General features: G+C 37.1%; 1 protein-coding gene across 1 annotated transcript in view; it reads right to left on the reverse strand.

The window, feature by feature from the left end:
• The window catches only part of DENND4A (DENN domain containing 4A), a 165,188-nt gene that overhangs the window by 88,056 nt on the left and 56,904 nt on the right, over positions 1-20,228 (reverse strand). Inside the window, 3 exon segments of the mRNA XM_020983081.2 lie at positions 15,746-15,995; positions 19,680-19,693; positions 19,696-20,014. Coding sequence (XP_020838740.1) covers positions 15,746-15,995; positions 19,680-19,693; positions 19,696-19,992 — 561 coding nt within the window. The 5' untranslated portion in view covers positions 19,993-20,014.

The raw sequence follows: 20,228 nt of genomic DNA on the forward strand, positions 1-20,228 counted from the left end.
AACATACACAATGATGCTCCCTCAACTGTTCTAATTTCCCAGTTCCTCAAATCTACTGAATTCCCATGAACTACTACTCCACTTCACCACAACCTCACACAGAGAGGGTCATACATAGGGAGATCTTGCTATCACCCTAAGTGGAACCTTCCATATTTTTGAACTCTGCAATTACTTTATCTGATCATAAGCTTTTATCATCCCATCTTTCCTTATGCTTTATAAGCCCTAGCCCTGTTCTTCATCATCACTAAGACTACCAGTCCCTATACCCATCAGTTCTTCCTGAGGCCATCAATGCTATACTAGTTACACTCATCTCCTTTTCCCACCTCAACCGCTTAACAAATCAGTTCAACTCTACATTATCTTCTACATTAGAATTACTTGCCCCCTTGTCCTATTAATGATTATACTTTAGCAATCCCCAACTTAGGGCTATTCACACCATCTACCTCTTTGTTCTTATTCACATGCTGCAGAAAGAAGCTGGAGAAAATAAGAAAATCATATTGATTGAGTCTATTACAAATTTGTTATACAATCTAATTAGGGCCTCACTGTAAAATGGAATCTTTTTAGACCTCAAAGTTACCACAGTAGCTATTCCAAACCTTTTTTATCCCTTCTCAAGTCTCCTGTGGTACCCTCCCCTCTCTCAGCTGAGGATCTTGTTTCATATTTCATTGAAAAAAAAATGAAGTCTTTCGCTGACAGCTCCCTCTTTTCCCTTCTTCTTCATTTCACATTATGTAGACATCTTGCCCTGCTATCTTCTGCTTTACCCATTTCACACAAAGAGATGATTCTCCTTGCCCCAGCAAAGCTTTCAATATGCATCCTTGATCCTACCCTTTCCCATCTTCTCCAGAACATTACTCCCATTATCATCTCCACTCTCTAGATTCAACCTCTCCCTACTGGCATCTTTCCTGCTGTCTACAAATAAGCCCATATCTCTTCTATCTTTTAAAACAAAACAAAACCTTTACTTGACCCAGGCAACCCCACTAGCACTTCTCCTCCTTGGAAAAGCCTTCTACACTCGGTGCCTCCCCTTCCTTTCCTCTCACTCTCTTCTAAATCCTCTGCATCTCAGTCTCCTCATTCAACTTAAACTGCTCCAAAGTTACCAATAATCTTGTAATTGCCAAATCCAATGGCCTTTTCTCAATCCTAATCCTCACTGACCTCTCTGAAACACTTGATGCTGTAGATCACCTTCTTCTGCATATACTCTCTAGATTTTTGTGATACTGTTCTCTCCTGGTTCTCCTCCTACCTGTCTGATTACTCCTTTTGAGTCATTTTGCTGGATTTTCATGCTCACTGTGGGTACTCTCTAAGGTTCTGTCCTGGGCCCTCTTCTCTTTTCTGTCTCTACTGTTTCAGTTGGTGATCCCCTTAGCTCATAAGTTCAACTACTGCTTCTATGAAAATGATACAAGATCTATATATCCAGCTGCAGCATCTCTCCTGAGTTAAAGTCATATCACTAACTGACTTTTGGACATCTCTAATTAGGTATCCTCTACACATCTTGAGCTCAATGAATCCAAAATAAAACTCTTCTTTCCCCTCAAACTCTTCCCCCTTCTGTGACTGCTGAAGGTAGCACCAGATTCCTCCTAGTCACACAGGTTCACATCCTCAGGGTCATCCTTGAGTCCTCACTCTAATTCACCCAACATGCCCAATCTGTTGTTAAATCTTGTCATTTATACCTTTACAATATCTCTTCTATATGTCCTCTTTTACAACTTATATAACCACCAGAGAACCTCATCATTTCTTTCTCAGACTAATTTTTTTTGGTGGTGTGGGGAGTGGGAGGAAGAATTGTTGTTTTTTAATTTTTTAAGATTTAAAAATTTTTTCAGTTCCAAATTTTCTCCCTCCCTCCTGCCCTACCACCCTTCTTGAGAAGGTAAGCAATTTGATATCTGCTATACATGTGAAGTCATGCAAAACATATTTTGATATTAGTAATATTGCAAAAAAAGAAAAATAAAGTAAAAAAAATATGTTTCAATACATACTTAGAGAGAGGTTCATCAATTCAGTCTCTGGAGGTGGATAGCATTTTTCACCATAAGGCCTTTGGAATTGTCATGGATCATTGTATAAATCAGAAGAGCTAAGTCTTTCACGGTTAATCATCATTAAAAATATTGCTATTATTGTGTACAATGTTCTGCTTCTGCTCACTTTGCTTTTCATTAGTTCATGTAAGATTTCCAACGTTTTCTGAAACCATTCCTTGTCATTTCTTACATAACAATTGTATTCCATCACAATCATATACTACAACTTGTTCAGCTAATCTCCAAATGAAGGATATCCTCTCAATTTCTAATTCTTTGCCACCACAAAAAGAGAGCCGCTGTAAACATTTTTGTACATATCTTGCCTAGACTATTGTGAATCTCCTAATCAGGTCTCCCTACTTCTCTCCCTATTTGTCCACACAGCTTCCAAAATGATTTTCTGAAAGCATAGATGTGACCGCGTCACCACCCCCTACTCTATACACACCACTGGCTCCCTATTACCTCAAGGATCAAATATAAAATCCTTCATTGGTCTTTAAAACCTCTTCACAATCAGGCCCTTTCCTACCTTTCCCAGAAAAATCTTCTTACACTTTACTCCATTCCCACACTGTATAATCTGGTTATACTCGTTTCCCTGCTGTTCCTCATATATAACACTTCATCTCCTTCCTCAGTGCCTTTTTTTTTTTAATTTCAATCAATATTTATTAATCACCTACATACCAGGCATAGTGCTAAGCACTAGGGATACAAAAAGACAATCTCTATCCTCAAGGAGTCCAATGTGGGAAACAACACGCAAACAAATACATACAAACAAGCTCTACAAATAATAGGAAATAATTAACAGAGGGAAGGCACTAGAATTATGAGGGGTTTGTTTAAGGAGTAGCTGCCCTCCTTAAAAGGGCAAGCTGGATATACTCTGGGACTGTCAGATCTTGAGGACTTGCTTTTTCACATTTCCCTTGCACCCTGAAGCAAATAATAGGGGAAGGGAATTTCTTTTTCTTACTCCCCAACCAGAAGCAGCAACAGTAAGTTACACATGGTATGTGCAGCCTGGCTAAAATCCTATCTCTGTACAAGCCTCAACTAATCTCCTTTGATGCTCATGGCTTCTAAGATTACCTCCAATTTATCTTCTATATTTTTTTTAACATAGTTGTTTGCCTGTTGTCTTCCCCATTAGACTGCAAGCTCCCTGAGAGCATGGATTGTTTTTTGCCTTTCTTTGTATCTCTAGAATTTAACACAATGTCTGGCATACAATAAGTGTTTAATGTTTATTGACTTGACACTGACACTAGATACATCTTCATTATACAAAGATCTAGTCATGTCACCCCTCTACTCAAAACTCTCCATTGTTACTCCACTGTCTATTGAGAGGACCAAAGCCTGGTATTCAGATTCAGGACTCTCCACAAATTGGCATCATCTTATCTTTCCAGCTTTAGCTCACATTTTTCCCATCCAGAAGCTCTCTCTCTATGTGTATTTGGCTCATAGGACTACTTGCCATCCTCACACAAGGCCTATGCCAGGGGTGGTAAACCTGTGGCCTCAAGGCCACATGTGGCCCTGTGGGTCCTTGAGTGTAGTCCTTTTACTGAATCCAAACTTCACAGAACAAATCCCCTTAATAAAAGGATTTGTTTTGTAAAATTTGGACTCAGTCAAAAGGTTGCACCCAAGGACCTAGAAGGCCACATGTGGCCTTGAGGCTGCAGGTTCTCCACCCCTGGCCCATGAATTCTCACCTCTATGCCTTTATTTTCTCATGCTATTCCCAATTCCTGAGGGAACTGCCTCTGCAATCTAGACATTCCTTCCGCCTGTTGAATTACTACCTATTCTTCAATGTCTCACTTAAAATGACATTTTTTCCATGAAGCCTTTCCTCCCAATAGTGACCTTCCCCCTTTTGAATCTCATTTGTTTGCTTGTCTTTGTATATTTATAATTTTATATTAGATATTTATATATCTTATTCCCCTACCTGACTGCTCCAGGAGGGCAGGAACATTGTCTTATATAAACTTTGTATCTCTCCCACTGCCCATCACAGTGATATACATGTAACATATATTTTAAAAAGTCTCAAAAGAAAAAATGTTCACTAGTAAATTTTTATATCACATTTGCTTGCTAATAATTCTATCTCCTGCTCTTTGTATATTATTCTGATAGGAAATTCCAAAATTTGGATTAAAGATTTTCATTATGCTCCTCAACGCATTTTATTCTAGCACTACAAAACCTCCGCTCTCTGAAGCAGTAAATGTTCAAATTGGAGAATGTTTTTAAAGAAATGCACATTTACTACTTTCAAGTACTATACACAATATAAACTAAAGATATAAATGGGCACTCCTAAGTAATGTGAGGTAAGTTAATGAAAAAGTTACAATTCAAACCAAGCCTGTTGTATGAAACAGATATCAAACAAAAGCCTTTTGACATAGAAGACTTAATTACTGAACCCCGAAGTTGAAGGCAAATTAAAGGAATCTTGAATATTATGAACCCTTGGTTTTAAAAAGTTACAATTTTAGAAAGGGCTCTTCTCTGGGATTGTTTTTAGATTAGTTCCTGTTGCATCTTTTTTGGTATAGAATAGAATCTTTGAAACTCTGGAGTGGGCATCAACAAAGTCAAGAAGACAATCTAAATTCTCTCAACTACTGGATAATTTAAACTTTGCTGAATGTTGTCCTACCTCTTCTTCGACAACCCCTTCTTCCTGGATAACTTCTATAGTAATATCTTCCCATTTTGGGGATGGCAACATGCTTCATTATCTCCAGTTAACGACACCCTCACATTATCTAAATTGGACTCTAGGTCACCACATTGCTCAAGAATTTCTCTGTAATCACTGTCTTCTAAGCCTTGAAAATCATATTCTGGTTCTTTTTTGTAAAGTAGATTTTCTCATGCATTTGCTATTGTGATTTGCTTTACTTCATCCCACCTCTTTGCCCATTAGAAATTACACTTTTTATGTTATAAGCTTTGATTTTTGCAACTGTTTTTTCTCCTCTTGTTTCCTGTTCATCACTCTCTTCAAAGATTACCAGACTCTCTTCTAGCTGCTTCCATCTACAAAGTTGTTTGCAGCTCAAGATCACACCCTGATTCATTGACTGAATCAGTGATGTAGTATTTGGAGTAGAAAAGATACATTTGATTCTCCCATCATTACTAATTACAGACTCAGCTGAAGGATGGGCTGGAGAATTGTCTAGCAATAACATTGCTTTTACATCCTTTTCATCCAACCCCAGGACATTAAGCTGAAAATCTCTAACCCCAGGAATGAAGTTTTGAAAGAACCATTCCAAAAATGATTCTCTGGTGAACTAGACATCTTTACTAGATCTGTATATCACTGATAAAGCATTTACATCATCCTCAATAGACCTAGGCTGCTTTGATTTTCTAATAATAACTGACTTCCAAATTGTGGGTCCTATCTGCATTTGCACATAAAAGAGCTGACAACTGTTCTTCATTTCCTGCCCTGGCATACATAAATCTTTTTTCTTTGCCTGAACATTTTCTGGTACTGACTTCCAAAAGAGATCTGTCTCATCTCCATTGTACACCTGAGCCAGACATAGTTTCTCTTTTTGATGATCATGGATAGTTTTTGTCTAAATGGTTCAACATTTTCTGAAACTGAACTCAGAATTTGTTCCCCACACACTTTTTGGTTCCCTGTTGCATGCCTATTTCAAAATCTAAAAAGCCAACCAGTGCTGGCTTTGAAGTCTATTTGACCAAAACACTGTGCATATCTCTCAGCAGCAGCCTGAAGTTCCACACTCTAACAGAAACACCAGCTGAATGCTTTTGTTGGTATCACATGTATACTGCATCACCAACATCACCACATTTGGCACCTGTTTTTTTTTCTTTTCTCTGCTACAACTAATAGCATATCTTGCTTTAACACAAAGTCTAAAATAAATTTCTTATTTTTCAATGTCATAAAATGTTGATTTGCTGATTCCAAATTCATCCATTATACTTTTAAGAGAGCACCCCAGAATCAATTCTACTCAAGACTTCATTTTTTCCTCTAAATTCAATGCTGTGTATTTTCCTCTCTTATTCATACTGAGTTATTTCAATATATAGAAACAAGAGAAGTTGGGAGAGAAACAGCAATATTGGGTGACAATAAGTAAGAAGTTGAAAAACACAAAGGGCACAGATGTTGGTACTAAAATACTGACAGAATGGCAACTGCAGGTGGTACAGATTGGTGGGAAGGTAATGGCCTAACAATGAACATCAAAGGTTCCCCTCGTCATGGCCTTTAAAGACTGCCACTACGAGATATCTTCCTCCATTCTACTATTACCATAGCACTATAATAGTGAACTTCCAGGAACATTTCAGTGACCTCTCACTTCTTGTCCTTCTCAAGCATAAACAACCAGGAAGGAAAGAAGCCCGTAATGTACCCTGAAACCCTCCCTATAGCCCCACATAAAAGTTGTACAGGACAACAGAGAGCATAGAAAAGGAAGGAGGTATGAGCAAAGAAAAATCAAAGGATGCCTCTAAAAGGCAGGGTAAGAGAGGGAACAAGTTGGTAGAATGAGATTGAATCTTTTTCTTTCCCAATGCTATGGCTTTACCTCACTGCTGAGAAAAAAAAAATAGCACAATTCAGTAAATACTGCTAATGAGGCAATAGGCTTTGAACCTGGAACAGGTCTTTAGTCTTCCAGGACCTGCCATATGTGTTATTTTGATGTTCTGAGAACTTGAGACAGTGGGCATTTTGCTGAATAATGAAGTCAATAAAGCAGCCCATGATCAAAATACATACAATTTTACCATATTCAATAACATGTCCTGGCAAATCTCTTACATTTATTACACTGGTTGATTATTAATTTCATAGTTGGTAATGACATTTCTGCTCTGAGTGAAGCTTTTCCCACACTCAAGTCACAGGATTTAGAGGTTGGAAAGATTCTAGAGATCACCTAGTCCAACCTCCCATTTTACAGATGAGGAATATAAGTCCCAGAGATATTTACTTGCCTAATGTCACATAACTAGTTATGGCCAAAACCACCTTGACCCCAAGGATAGTGCTCTTTCTGTTACACCTATGGTCTTTGGTTCCTGGTGTGGAGTCTCTTAAGTATCGCTTTCAGTGAGGATCTTCCCCACAGTTTGGATATGTATAATGCTTCAGAAGTATGGTAGTAGTGGGGTACCCAAGTCTGAAAGCTTTATAAAGGTTTTCCCAAACTTAGAATATTTGAAAGATTTCTTCTCTGACTTGATTTCCTTGAGTTGAATCAATGCAGAGTTCTAACAAAACTTCTCATATTTGGGATACTTATAATTTCTCTTCTGTGTAGACTGAGTTAGACAGTTAAGATCATAAATTTTTTTTGCAGATGGAAGACACTTTTAAGGGTTTAACTTGGAATTTTTGTTCTACTCTTTTCTGTAAATCCTTCTCTTGGGGAGTGACTTCATGCAATCTCTTAACTAGGGGATTTCCCCATAACTCTTTCATTCTCATTGTCTTTCCTCCATTTTAGCACAATCTCTTGAGGTCTTTCTAGTAACATTCTCTGTGATTTTAGTTTCTCAGAAATCTTCTGCTTGTTCCCCCTCCTGATCCACAAATGCATAAGAAGGTATAGAAATTTTAGCTGTCTTCCATTCCAAGTACAAGAGAGGCTCTGAGCCCAAAAGGTCTGCAGAAATCTTTCCGATCTGCTTCCAGGTACCCTCACCTTCCCTCCCAAAGGAGAGGAATCAAGAAAGCTGACTGCAGAGCACTGTAAAAATGGGCCTCTGTGTCTTCTTAACAGCTATTTTTCATGCCTCTAATTCATACTTTCTTTGCCATTCCTCAAAATTCAGCTTATGCAAGAAGCCTTTACTCATCTTATCCCACTGCTAGAGGTAATAAAGGGGCACAGTAGATTGAGCACTGGGCCTGGAGTCATGAAGATATGAATTCAAATCTAGTCTCAGGCACTTTGGAGTTGTGTGACCCTGGACAAGTCATTTGACCTCTGCCTCAGTTTCTTACATTTCATCTGTAAAATGAGGAAAATAATAGTATCTACCTCTGAGGATAACTGTGAGGACAAAGTGAGACAATATTTGTAAATTACTTTACAAACCTTAAAATGCTAATGCAAATGTTACTTTTATCATTAAAGTCTTCACTCTGAAATTACCTTTCATCTACATTGCATATGTCTTGTAAGTACAGCTATTTGCATGTTGTCTCTCTCATCAGAATGTGAATTCCTTGAAGGTGGGACCATGTTTTTGCCTTTCTTCATATCCCTAGAATTTAGCACAGTGCCTGGAACACAGTAAATGCTTAATAAATGCTTGTTTAATGACCTACTGATGAAGAACTAACATTCTAATTAGGGGAGGAAAAGCAAGTGTTCTTTCAGAACTTTAATGTCTTCAAAGGACATTGAGTTAAATAAGACAAATCTACCTGGAGGTGGAGTAGTTCTGTTCTGCTGCTTTTAAGATAGAAAAGAAAAGGGAGAATGGAAGGAAGACACTAGAGTAGAAAGGTGATGGAACTAGTATGCAAACATGTAACAAAGTCATTAGGTGAACCTTACTTGCACTCATGCAGATAGACAGATACACACACACACACTTTGGTGGAGAAATACAGTTAACAGGGAAAGATAGAGGTGAGTTTAAGAGGGAGGATAAAACTAAGGACATAATAGTCACAAGCAAAATGAACATCAGCTTTGGAGGGTAGATCCTGAAGGGAAGATTAAAAGGATTAAAAAACAAAAAGACAAGAACTAGTTACAGCGTCTAGACAAGGGGAAAAAGAGGAGCAGTGAGATGAAAGCAAAATGCTTCAATTATAAGCCTCTGGTGTTCATCACAGTCCTTCTCTTTCACCACCCTCTTCTTTGTGCTAAGAGAAGTGACTGGGAAAAACCTACACAGTAAGTTACTTTGATTAAGATATAATACCAACATACATTGGGAACTGATTCAAATATATAAGAACATCCCACATGAATAAATGGTCAAGGGATATGTACAGGCATTTCTGAAAGGATGAAATCCAAAGCATCAATAGCCATATAAAAATGTTCTAAATCACTAATAATTAAAACAAAACTACCTCACTCATCAGATTGTCAAAACAATTAAAATAATTATAAAACAATTTTTTAAAGAAGTAAAATGGTTATTGTTAGAGGGGTTATGGGAGCATAGGCACACAACTGCATTGTTCAGGAAGCTGTGAATTAATCAAGCATTTCTAGACTACCACTTGTGATGGTGGGCTTTGGCCAGGACTGCTTTGATTCTCACTAATAATCCCCCTAAGGGCAGTGGGCATAGTAAGAATTTAACTAGGTGGGAACAGGGAAAAACAAGATTGTAAGATGTAAAATAGATAGGCCTCAAATCACAGAGACTCTGCCTTGACTACTGCACTCTTACAAGACCCTAAACTTGTGCTGCCTAATGTGAAATCCTGACTAGAGAGGAACCTAAGTGCAGAGGAACAGAGTTAAGCACGAAGAGGCCATTTGTTGCCTGAAACTTTTATTGAGACAAATCTTACATCATGTATCCTTGCCCTGTGTTTGACAAATGTATTCTTCCCTGTTAAGTTAGAGTTCTTAGTTTGAGATCCTTGAACTTATTTTTAAAAAATATTGATCACACACACACACTCTCTCTCTCTCTCTCTCTCTCTCTTTGCTGGTTTGGGGTCAGTAATCTCAATACCTGAAGTTAGGATGGATTCTTCCTCAACTTCCTTTAACAGAATTATGCCCAAAAGTTATTAAACTGTGCATTCCACCAACCTAGCAATACTGCCACTAAGCTTATACCTCAAAGAGATCAAAGAAAAAGAAAAGTATATATATGTAGAAAAATATTTGTAACAACACGTTTTGTTGTAGCAAAGAACTGTAAATTAAGGGAATGATCATTAATTGAGGAATAACTAAACAAATTCCAGTACATAAAGAGCCGTGGTGCAACAAGAATCATGCATTTGTGAACAGGCTGCTGTATAGATTTGCTTTGCTTGGCTACACTATTTATTCCAAGGATTTTTTTTTCTTGTTTTATTTGGGAGAAGGCAATAACGATCCCTCGAAAAAGGAAAAGAAAAAATGACCATCAAACTTTTTATAAAAATGAGAAAATGACTTAAGTGGCTTCTCAGATAACAAACACACAGCCTGTCATGAGGTCTTTGCTAAACTTTTCCAGGTTTTTAGAACCTGCTACAGCTTGTGATCTGCCAGCACAGCCTTTGTGGGTGCAAGGTCCTGTCCCTGAGTCAATGAAGAAATGAGTTCTACTGGAAGGTTCACAGCCACACTGACTGGGTTCACTAAAAATGTATGTCATCTACTCTCAAATGGGCCCTTACTACTTTACCTCAATCCTTTTCTTCTTCCCAGTCAGTCAATAAACACTTTATTACTCAACAAACATTTTTTAAGTGCTTATTATGTACCAGGCACTGTGTTAAATGCTGAGGGTACCAAAAGAAGCAAAAGAGACAGTCCCTGCCCTCAAGGAGCTCACACGCTACCCTCCATCAGTACTGCATCACACTGCCTACAGCAGTGGTTTGAAACCTTCTTTTCTCCAACCATATTACATCATCATCCCCTAAGGATTATAACAAGGTCAAAGAGTATGCATAGCTCAGTGACTTTGGGGGGAAAGTTCCAAATTCCAAATCCCTCCTAGATATAGAACGTGAGCTCGTCGAGAGTAGAAACTGTCTTGATTTTCTTTCTGTGCCCCCCAGGGCTTGGCATACATTAAGTGTTTTTCATTAATTCTAAACAGCAAATTAAGAGAGAAGAAGAAAAGCTATTTCAGGAAGCTTAGCCAGATGGAGAGAATAAGCTACAATTCAAATAAATGTATTATTAGAAACTAGGCAGAGAGGGGGAAAAAGAGCAATATGCGCAGAAAATCTTCCAGCAGTCTCTGGAAAGTCTGTGACTCTCTTTTCCCTTCCACAGATGCCGAGGGAACTATGTCAGTACCTCATTTAACTGGCATCATTGGGAAATGAAGGTCTTCACATGAATGATTTTTCCAGATAATTAGAAAATCTCCTTTAAGTATCAAAACTTTTACCATCACTTTTAACTGAAAACTTTCTGAAATAATTCCATAGTCAAAACAAATGTGTGGGGCTGAAAGGTAATAGTAAAAATGCATTACCAATGATGAACTATGTGAAAGAAGTAGTGACAAAGAGATTATCTAGGAAATATGTGATTGGAAAAGGAAGTGGGTCAGTCACAAAGGGAGAGCAAGGGATAACTGTTAGACCAAATCTTGTACTAGAATCTATGAAATGTTAAAAGATCTAGAGAAAGTACTCTAGAACACTGGAAGGACATGGATAAGCATGGCACTGGATGAAGCAATAAGAATGGGTTGTAATGGGCACCTATAAAGGAAACATAGATCTCAATGAGCTCATGATTCAATTTAAGTTTAACACTATCTGGTTACATCTTTTTTTTTTTAATTCCCACCAAGAAAAGAGAATTAAAATGAAATGAAAAGTAGAATTCACTTCTGCTTTTCAACTTGGGATATTTGCCAGTGTCTAAAATATGCCCCTCAAATGAAATTACACCAAAATAACAAAACTGAGAACATTTCTCTTCTATTATGGCATCACAGCCCATTTAAAAAAAGACATGCTTAGGCATCCAGATACAATAGCCTGCAACCCCCCCCCAAGTTTCTATTTTAAGCTTGTTTAATGTTTGCCACTTATTTTAAACTTACAATTCAACAAGCATTTATTAAGTGTATGATTTATGTCAGTCACTGTAATAGATTCTGGAGATACAAAGACAAAAACTAAAAGACCCTGGCCTCAGGAAATATGCATTCTACCAGAAAGAAATGAGGGGCAGTTAGATGGCTCAGTGGATAGAGTGCTAGGCCTAGAGTCAGGAAGACCTGAGTTTAATAGCTGTGTAACCCTTAAACCTCTGTTTGCCTTAATCCACTGGTGAAGGAAATGGCAAACCACTTGAGTATCCTTGCCAAGAGAACACCATGGACGGTGTTGGTGTGCTGTGAGATCATAAAGAGTCAGACACGACTGAAAAACAAGGGAGAAAAAACACAGGCTCATAGGAACATAGATTTACAGCTAGAAGAGACCTTAGAGGTCATCAGATACAACCCCCTCATTTTACATATGAGGAAACTAAGGCACAGAGAGGTTGAGTGACTCAGCCAAGGTAACACAGGCATTGAGTGACAAAACTGGGATTACAACAGACTCCCTATTGAGTGTTCTTTCAACTATATCACGCTGGCTCCAGAGGGCACCAGAATAAGTATCAGAGGTTGGGTTTGAACCCAGGTCTTCCTGTCTCTAAATCTAGAGTCATATCTACTACCTCCTGTACATAGATAAGTAAATATAAAATATATATGATGCAAATAGGGGGCGGTATCAGGAAAAGCCTCAGACAGAAGGCAGAACATGATCTGAACCTTGAAGTTAGCTATAGTGTGGAGTAAAGAGATAGAATGTTCTAGGCAGAGGCAACTCTGGACAATGAGGTAGGAAATGGATGTAGTGTCCAGAGAATGGACGGTTTGGCTGCAACACAAAATACATGACAGGGAATAATAAGAAGGTAGACTGAAAGGGTAGGGCCAAATTATAGAGGGCTTTAAATACCCAACTAAAGAGACAATAGGAAGTTGCTAGAGTACTCTGAGCAAAAGTGACACAATCATACTGTGCTTCAGGATTATCATTTTACTGAGAATGGAGTGGGGAAAGGAAGGACTGGATGCATGAAAAACAATCAGGATGCTATTGTAATAGTGTAGGCAAGAGGTAATGAACCTGAATTAACAGCAGGCTTTTAAAAAACTGTATCTTTTACTTTTGTATCATCTTCATTTCTTAATGTATCACTCTCTGTCCCATACCCAGAGAGCCATCTCTTATAACAAAGATTTAAAGAGGAAAAAAAAAAAGCAGTTTGGGAATACTGACCAATACATTAACTGAGTTTGTCAGTATCTGCAATGTTCCACATCTCCTATCTTCTTCAGGGAAAGCTTTGCCATTATAAGCACAATAAAAACAACAAACTTTTGTTCAGTAATGGTTGGGGTCAGAAGAAAAGGAAATATATAACTGAGCCCTGATTGCATATTTGCATTCATACCCCAATTCTCTCTAATTCCCTTAAGTTGAATATCATATGGACAAGTGTGGAACAAGACAGAACTTCCTGGAATCCCACAAAGCATAAACTCAATAAAATGAAAAGTCTACCCAAACTACTTTTTGGCTCCTCTGTGAGAGGTAGGAAAGTAGCCACTGTAAATAAATTCCATCTAGTTCTGCCAAAGATCTAAAATAAACCAACCTCTCCTCAAAGTTAGTGGTAGCAAAAGCTACTAAAAGGTATACCTATTTGACAGCTGTTTGCTGCTTGGAAATGACAGTCTCTCTAAAACGAAGGCAATTTCTAGTTCATACTAAAGCCTGACGCCAGATTGGAGGGAAAAAGAAAGTCAAAAAAATGGATACAGCGGGAATTCTTTACAATATTCTTTATCACCTTCCTCACAAGATACGTAAAGGACAATAATAAATCAGAATAACAATAAAGAGCTGGCAAAATTAAAGAAATGAATGATTTTTTTTTCTTTTTGGCTAGGCAATGGGGTTAAGTGACTTGCCCAGAGTCACACAGCTAGTAAGTGTCAAGTGTCTGAGGTCACATTTGAATTCAGGTCCTCCTGACACCAAGGCAGAAGCTCTATCCATTGCGCCACCTAGCTGCCCAAATGAATGATTCTTTAACCATGGACAAGGCAGGATGTAGAACAGGGCCTTCCTGGGAACAACCACTTGATGAAAAAAACAACTCAACAGATGGAAATTCAAACAAAATGAGTTGATAGCTTCCACTTTTTGGCAATGTGAACCTTCTCTGCCAACAGTGGATTCATTGCTTTGAGAAAACACAGAGCACATATGTTCATTTCATACAATGGGTATTTCAATGTCCTAAACAAATCTAGAATATTTTTGATAAATTGCTGAACCCTGACCAGGGAAAATGGTGAAAGAGATGTAGTCTACAGAAATAGTTCTTGTCAACAAAGAAACCAATTCACTTTGAATCTGAGTCAAGGCAGCCACAGAGTATATATAAACTTACAATGAAAAAATACACATTTTGCATGAGGTTACATGTTCTGAATATACATCATTCACAATCTGTCAGTTATTTGCTGGTGGAGTTTAAATTATCTTTGCTACTACATGTATTTTTAAAATTCTGGGTATTGCAACTAGTCATTCTCAGAACACACTAACTACCATGCCCATCCTCCTTACTAAGATTTCAAGACCAGTCATATCAGGACAATATGCATACAGTATAATAGAATGAAGTATTCTGCAATAGAGTGTATTAATGGCAGCTGATTTTTAAAAATCATCTGAATAAACAGTCATTTGCCTACTGAGAACAATTCTGAAATTTTTTAGGCCATATATTGGATGGCTAATCATTTGGGGTTATTCTTTCTTAAAATAACTAATACTGATGGTAATAGTTCTGTAAACATTTTATGAAGATGAAAAAGTATGTATATGGGTCAGTAATTGTTGCTATCTTTTTTATCACAATTTTTTATTATTATTGACAATGGATTCATTCTCTTAGTATTTTCCCCTAATATATTTACAAAAGGTTTTGAACTCTTGAAAGAACTTTCCCTTCCATGACTACACGACAAATTATGTGATAGTTACAAATCTGTTACTGCAGCCATTTTGCTTTTTTAAACATATGTTTAGAGGGGCAGCCAGGTAGCACAGTGGATAGAGCACTGGACCTGGAGTCAGGAGGACCTGAGTTCAAATCCAGCCTCAGACACATGACACTCACTAGCTGTGTGACCCTGCGTAAGTCACTTAACCTCGATTGCCTTGCCAGAAAAAACAAAACAAAAACACGTTTAGGCCCATTAAATTTGCTTCGGGTTCTCACTACATTTATCAGTGCTTCCTGTTCTCTGTCTTCTCTAAGTTATAGATAATCCTTCTTGCTGCCACTTATCTTATTAGGTATAGAGAAGATAAATATCTGATTATGGCTAATACACTACATAACAATTTTCCACAAAAAACCCCCCTAATTTTACCACCAGTACCTTTTTTTTTTACAGTAACAAACATAAGACTTTTAAAGATTCTCTTAGATTTTGATCAGGTGTTAATTTGTATGTCAATATTGTTAGACAGTTTATGTTTAATTTATCTGTATGAAGAAATTCTGATGTTATTTTAGGAAAGTTCCTTCTTAGACCACAACTCAATTGCTTCCCTAAAATAAAATACCCTAAGTCTTCAAGAAGCATTTTATAAAGACAGCACGCAAATGTTCAAGTGAAAGCAACGGTTGATTATATCAGCAAAATTGAAAGACAATTTTTTTTCAGGGTTTCAAAAGATCCATGTTATTATCAACAGAGGTAATGGTACAAACACATGTTTCAACCACTCCATATCTTAGTAGACAATCTTCATGGATTGTTATGGCCAAAATGATTTGTTATCTAATGGTCAACATTTGTGAGATACAAAAAGAGATACTTACCATACTATTATTGAGATTCTTGTCAACTTTGCAGAATGTATGTGGTGGACTTTCTCCTTTACTAGGGATAATAATACAGATATCTGTGACAGCTAGCGTGTTTTGTGTCATGCTTTCAGAGGCCCTCCTGTAAGTGACATAAATTCTCTGTGATGAGGTACTACCACTAATGGTTGCAGGGCGACCGTGTGGAGTAGTCTGAATAATCTCACAGCCTTGTTTTATTCTTTCTTTCCAGTCATATAAGACCCTAAAAATTAAACACAAGCAAACCTTCCATAAATAAACAGAATACCTTGACCCTTTAACGTATGAAACTAGAAAAATTAACAAAATTTTATCATTTCACTTTTAATTGTAAGGAAAATTGTAGACATAAGGATGTTTTCTCATAGAAAATGAAAATTGATAGAATGAAATTATAAAATGAGCCTAAAGCCAATATATTTTATGACAATAACAAAATAACAAGAACAATAATTAAGAACCAAAGCATTAGGTTTTAACTCTAATTAATGGAACTAATGCATACTATCTATGGGACACTGGGCAAGTGTGTTTTAGAAGATTTATAGGAAGAGATGAGTAAAAATTGCAGTGTGAGAGGGCATAGCTATATATTGTGACTCCATTGTTGGAGGGAATAGCCACAGAAGATATCACAGCCATTAAATTACCTAACAAATACTATATCATTTTCCTTTTTTAAAGCTAAAGAGACTTTCTTCAGAAGAAATAACGATATCACTGACATAAGTTTCAATTCTGCAACCCTCCTTCCCCTTGCTTGAATTTTATAAACTTGTCTGTCTGCTCACTCACTTCTCCCCATTAGATGGGATAAAGTTGGGTGGATTTGCTGTATAGTGATTTTTCTCTGTTTCCTACTTTTTCAAAAGGTTTTGAAAAGGAAAAACAGAACTAGAAAAGGAAAGGCTATCACCATTTCTAGGGTCATTAGAAGAGAGCCCTAGTAACAACTGACTGTAGATGCCTTCTCAAAGCTACAATAAATAGCAGAAAACTTAAAAATTCTGGTATATAGAAAGGAAGAAAAGGTTTAGGAATTCCTTTCTCCTAAGTGACCTTTCCAAGTCTATGAAAGTAACTACATGAAAACCAAAGACAAAGAAATCCATGAAATGTGAAATAAAATTTTCATAAATCCAAGATTTAAATATGCATAAAAATTTCTAGATTGTCAATACTTACACAAAGACTTTTCGCTTCTACAAAGTAGTTTAAACCATAATAAGAACTCTGTTCTTAGTGTACTGTTTTCAGGGCTTCCTAAACTTTTTTTCCACTCACAACTCTTTCAGCACTTCTTAAACTGTGGGTCGCGACCAACTTTAAATTATACTTAAGTTGAATTTTTCAACATTAAGTAAATTCTCATTAACATTAGAAGTTAACATGCTTTTAAGTTCTCTTTCTCTGCCCTCTAATACATAAAATTCTTATTCACAACACTGTTATAGAGAAATTTTCAAAATATTATTGTACACTAAACTTTAATTAATACTACTAAAAGGCAGTGGTCAGAACAATAGAATCATGAAACTATAGGGTTGAAAAGGACCTTAGGGATAGGAAATATCCAGTTATTTTCTACTAAGAGAGGTACAGAAATGGTAATGGAACACAAAAATATGAGACTTAATATAAGGAAAGAAAGGGGTGGGAAACCTGTGGCCTCGAGGCCACATGTGGCCCTCTAGGTCCTCAAGTGTGGTCCTTTTCAAACTTAACTATGAAGTTTAGATTCAATCAAAGGGCTACACTTGAGGACCTAGAGGGCCACATGTGGGCTCGAGGCCGCAGGTTCCCCACCCCTGAACTAACTCCTTCCTCTTTCATCACTGTCTCTAACTAGGTGAATTGTTGATAAACACTAGGAGAGCTAGGGGCATTTTCAATTGGCCTTCCTACCATTGCTACCTGGCCTGGTGTTGATGGCTCAGCTAGCTAGTACTAGTAAACAGAAGAATGCTGGAAGTTAAAGGATGAATCTCCTCTTCTTCTCTTCAACTTACTCAACATAAGAGAAAGTTCTGGGCTATAGTATAAGGATGCAAACTGTACAACGCTTTTGGAAATGCCACTTATCCTTTGGCATGCTACAAATAATAGAAAGTTAAGGGGAAGGAGAAGAGTTTCACCTGGGACCTGAGCATCCATAAACATTTCTGTACAATTTTAGCCCCTTCCTAATTACATAAGGATAAGGATCATCTCGCATTTTATGGGAAACTGAGGCCCAGATGGATGAAGTAACAGATGTGAAATTCCTGATTCCTACTGCAGGGCTCTTGGCACTATACTCTGCCGTTTCTATATGACATAATACTAAACTGATGAAGAACCACATGCCTGGTGACATCTTAGGCTACTGTCTAATAATATTAATTTAATTCTTATATTGGCATGTAACCTTTAACATACTCATATCTTGTTACTCCAACTAGTCTGTAAACTGCTTAAAGGCATAAACTGTATTTTATATTTATTTGCATCCACTCTCTCAGCTCAAAACCCCAAACTAAGTGCTCTGTGCATATTTGTCAAGTGATTAATTTATTTCCTCTAGTTTCACTACCTTTGTACTCTCTAACTGGAAACTCTTCTCCAGAGTTGCAAGGAGATAACTCATTCCTAACAGAATAGAGGGCAGCCTTCTCCTCTAAAGGTAAACAATAGAGAAAAGGGTGCCACACAAATGAGAATCATAGAATTCTGTTTGTGGGACACAATAGAAGCAGAGTCTTGTGAGGTTCTAAGACCACCTGTCCTTAGCTCTTCAAAGCTGCAAGAATATGAATAATTGATTCACTTTAATAAAGATATATTTGCTAAATGTTTAACATTTTACATATAACAAAGCAGCAATAACTGTCATTTTGAAACTATTTTAAAAGTTGTAATCAAATCATAAAGCACAGAGTAAAAAGACAAACAATTGCTCAACTTAATTGTTTTGTCACGAAAAGTATAAAGTCAGAGAGACGTAAAGCAAGAATGAACTTAAGGAGGCCTTTAATTCATTGTCATTTCTTCAGAAAACATTAAACATTAAAATATGCAGGGAAAACATTAACATTCAACTTTAGTAACCAAGGAAATTTTAATTTGTATTAGTTAGGAAGAAATTCTTTGAATCCAAGAGATTGAACAAGATTAGTCAAGAGAAAAAGAGAATCTCTGAGTTGGAAGATAACCTATAAAGATTATCTAGTGCAGCTTATATATTCAGGCCCAGATCTCAGTACATACAAAGTGTACTGTGTGAAGGGAACTCCAGGCCTAACAAGACAGCCCATCCCACTCGGGTACAGCTCTAATTGTGAGGAAGTTATTGTTATATTCATCAACCACTAAGCCCTCCCTGGAGGCCAAATAAAATAAGGCTAATTACTCCTCCACCAGCTATCCTTTCTAATACTTAATGATAGCTATTATTCATGTTCCCCTTCACTTCCCATCTAATACAAGATTACCTCAGAGTACTTACAGGTTCGACAACAGTTCAAAGCAAAGATAGCACTGAAGCATACTGACCCACTTCCCCTTCTTACCTTGCCCCAAATAAACTTTACCCAATAATACCTCAAATTCTACTGTTATTAAAGCAAGACCATGTTCAACTGGCAAAATTTTCAAAATTCAAAAATGGGAGTGATAACAATTTAAATCATTAACACCTTAGTGTACATTAGCTAATCAGATGCTTTCTCTCTAATCCCAGGGATGATAACTAATGGCATCAGTGGGTACCTAGAAGGGAAAAAGGCAATGAATAAGGAGAAAATGCCATAAAAAGAATGATTGAGATATACAAAACTTTCCATCAGTTCATCTGTTAACTAATAAAATACTTAAATTCTACAACTTGCATTTTTGATGCTGCCCATAATACTTTTTTAAAAACACATACCCCAGATCAGTGAGTGCGGAGGTTTATCTCTTCCTCTTCTATAACACAGGTAGATCTGTGGCCCAACAAGGCTTCCATTATTGAGGTCTGCTGACAATCCAGTTGGGGTAACATCTATACACGTATACCCTTTTGGTACTTCTTCACCAAGAGATTTAATAATAACTGTCACATCTGTGATAGGTTCTTTTGGTTTAGCTATCTTATGGCATGCATCATTGAAGTGAATTTCTTCTTCAAGAGGTTTCGAAATATCAGTCAACCCTGCTACAACAAAATAGTCAGCCACACGAGGTCCCTTATTTTCAATCATCTTCCATTACAGAAAGATACATCTGAAAAGAAAATAGAAGAGACTAATATTCTTTGCAACATCAGATAAATCTAAATGGGTTGTGTAAATACAAGGGTGGATTATAGCACACAGATACATTCAGTAATAAACACTGGCTTTCTATTTTCATTGAAAATCACCTTTAAAAGCCTATCACTTATTTATGCTAATAATCATAATTTATCAATACCTTAATAGCAAAATTCTCTTATGTC

This window comes from Phascolarctos cinereus, unplaced genomic scaffold (genome assembly GCF_003287225.1).
Source record: "Phascolarctos cinereus isolate Bilbo 61053 unplaced genomic scaffold, phaCin_HiC Scaffold_3;HRSCAF=262, whole genome shotgun sequence".
NCBI classification, from domain to species: Eukaryota; Metazoa; Chordata; class Mammalia; order Diprotodontia; family Phascolarctidae; genus Phascolarctos; species Phascolarctos cinereus.